At 50.8% G+C, this 1454-nt stretch overlaps 1 protein-coding gene across 1 annotated transcript; it reads right to left on the minus strand.

The window, feature by feature from the left end:
• Window positions 1-219: 219 nt before the first annotated feature.
• Window positions 220-843, minus strand: LOC121770447. The gene has a single exon (XM_042167178.1). It carries the CDS (start codon window positions 841-843, stop codon window positions 220-222), a length of 624 nt encoding a protein of 207 aa, XP_042023112.1.
• Between the last annotated feature and the right edge of the window lie 611 nt (window positions 844-1454).

A 1454-nucleotide genomic window follows, 5' to 3' on the forward strand; every position in this document is an offset into this window, starting at 1 on the left:
CACTTGTTTGGAACTTATCAAGATACTTTGAGCAAGTTCTTGTGGCGTTCAACCATACCGAGGTTCTTGGCTGATTACATAGCCAACGGGTCGAGGTTTTCGAAGCTCTGGAAGTGGATCAAACCAGATTATCAATCAAGGAAATCCGCTGCCAATCATTATACGTGGGGTTCTTGGATCAATATATCCAACGGGTCCTTCGTCCTATCCCAATCGATATCACCACATGTTTTGGAACCTGAACGGCCTACCCCCGCTGTTATGATCTGTCCCTTTGCATCTTACCAACACAGGCCCATGGTCCGAGGCAATCCGGGGCAGGTTCGTCACCCGGGTAGTTTCCAAAATTTGTGCCCAACGTTCATTCACAAGAATTCTATCCAATCTTTCGAAGAGACCATTCTTGGCCCATGTGAACTCCGACCCATCATAGCCCGGGTCTAGAATCCTGCAATCCTCAATAGCCTCCGCAAAGTCCACCATTTCAGCTTGGCGGTTTGTTTCACTCCCTACTCTGTCTCGTGGATGGAGAATGGTGTTGAAGTCCCCTCCGATCAACCATGGTGAGCCCTCCCAAAGTATGGAGCACTCCCTCAATTCATCCCATAAATGAATCCGTTCGGTTCTTGTACATTTTGCATACACCGCCGAGACACACAAGTGACTAGCTAGGCGGGGGGATCCAAAGCGGCCGGATAGGGCCTGATCCGTGTCTCTCTCGACCAGGAAGCTGGCCCCTTCCTCAACAAACACCCAAATCTTCCCATTTCTATTCGATCCTTGGAAAACCAGCCCCAAAGCCTTTGAGAACTTCTCCGCGTTGGGGCTTGTGAGCGGCTCCATTATTGCAAGAAAATGAATATTATGAGTCTTAATTAGTCTTTTAAGAACATTTTGGGTAGGCGCGTTAGCAACTCCCCTAACGTTCCAAAACAAAAAGTTGACAGACATGATTAATGGGGAAGAGTCTTACCCGGTGACCGTGCGAGGTCCCCCTGATATTCCACCATTTGAAGCCGTTCCTCTCCAATGTATCCCTCCTCATGCATGATCATGGGATCATCCCCACCGGCATAAAGGATGGTTCGGGGCCTCCCCTCTTTATCTCCATCCCCCTCCACGTCATCATCATCTTCTAGGAAATCTTCCTTCTCCATGAGGGAAAAGTATTGGTTGGAGCTTAGGACATTTCGGGCTGCTTGGGACCCTCGGCCCTGTGCCGCTCCCCGTGTTCCCCCTCTCCAACTAGAAAACGCTCCTCGTCGGGAGGGCGTGTACCCATTCGTAGCCCCATGGGATTCACCTCCATGATGGGTAGAACTAGCCACCACTCCGACGGTTTTGTCGAAGGTATCTCGGCCATAGGAGCTCTCGCCCCTTTCATGGACACTTGCCACCGGAGCCGCGTCAGAATTACCATGCATTTCGCCCATGATGTCCGGGCCTGACCACTC

This window comes from Salvia splendens, chromosome 16 (genome assembly GCF_004379255.2).
Source record: "Salvia splendens isolate huo1 chromosome 16, SspV2, whole genome shotgun sequence".
NCBI classification, from domain to species: Eukaryota; Viridiplantae; Streptophyta; class Magnoliopsida; order Lamiales; family Lamiaceae; genus Salvia; species Salvia splendens.

Coding starts and splice junctions, on each gene's coding strand:
- LOC121770447 (XM_042167178.1), bottom strand. CDS start 843: ATGGAGCCGCTCACAAGCCCCAACGCGGAGAAGTTCTCAAAGGCTTTG.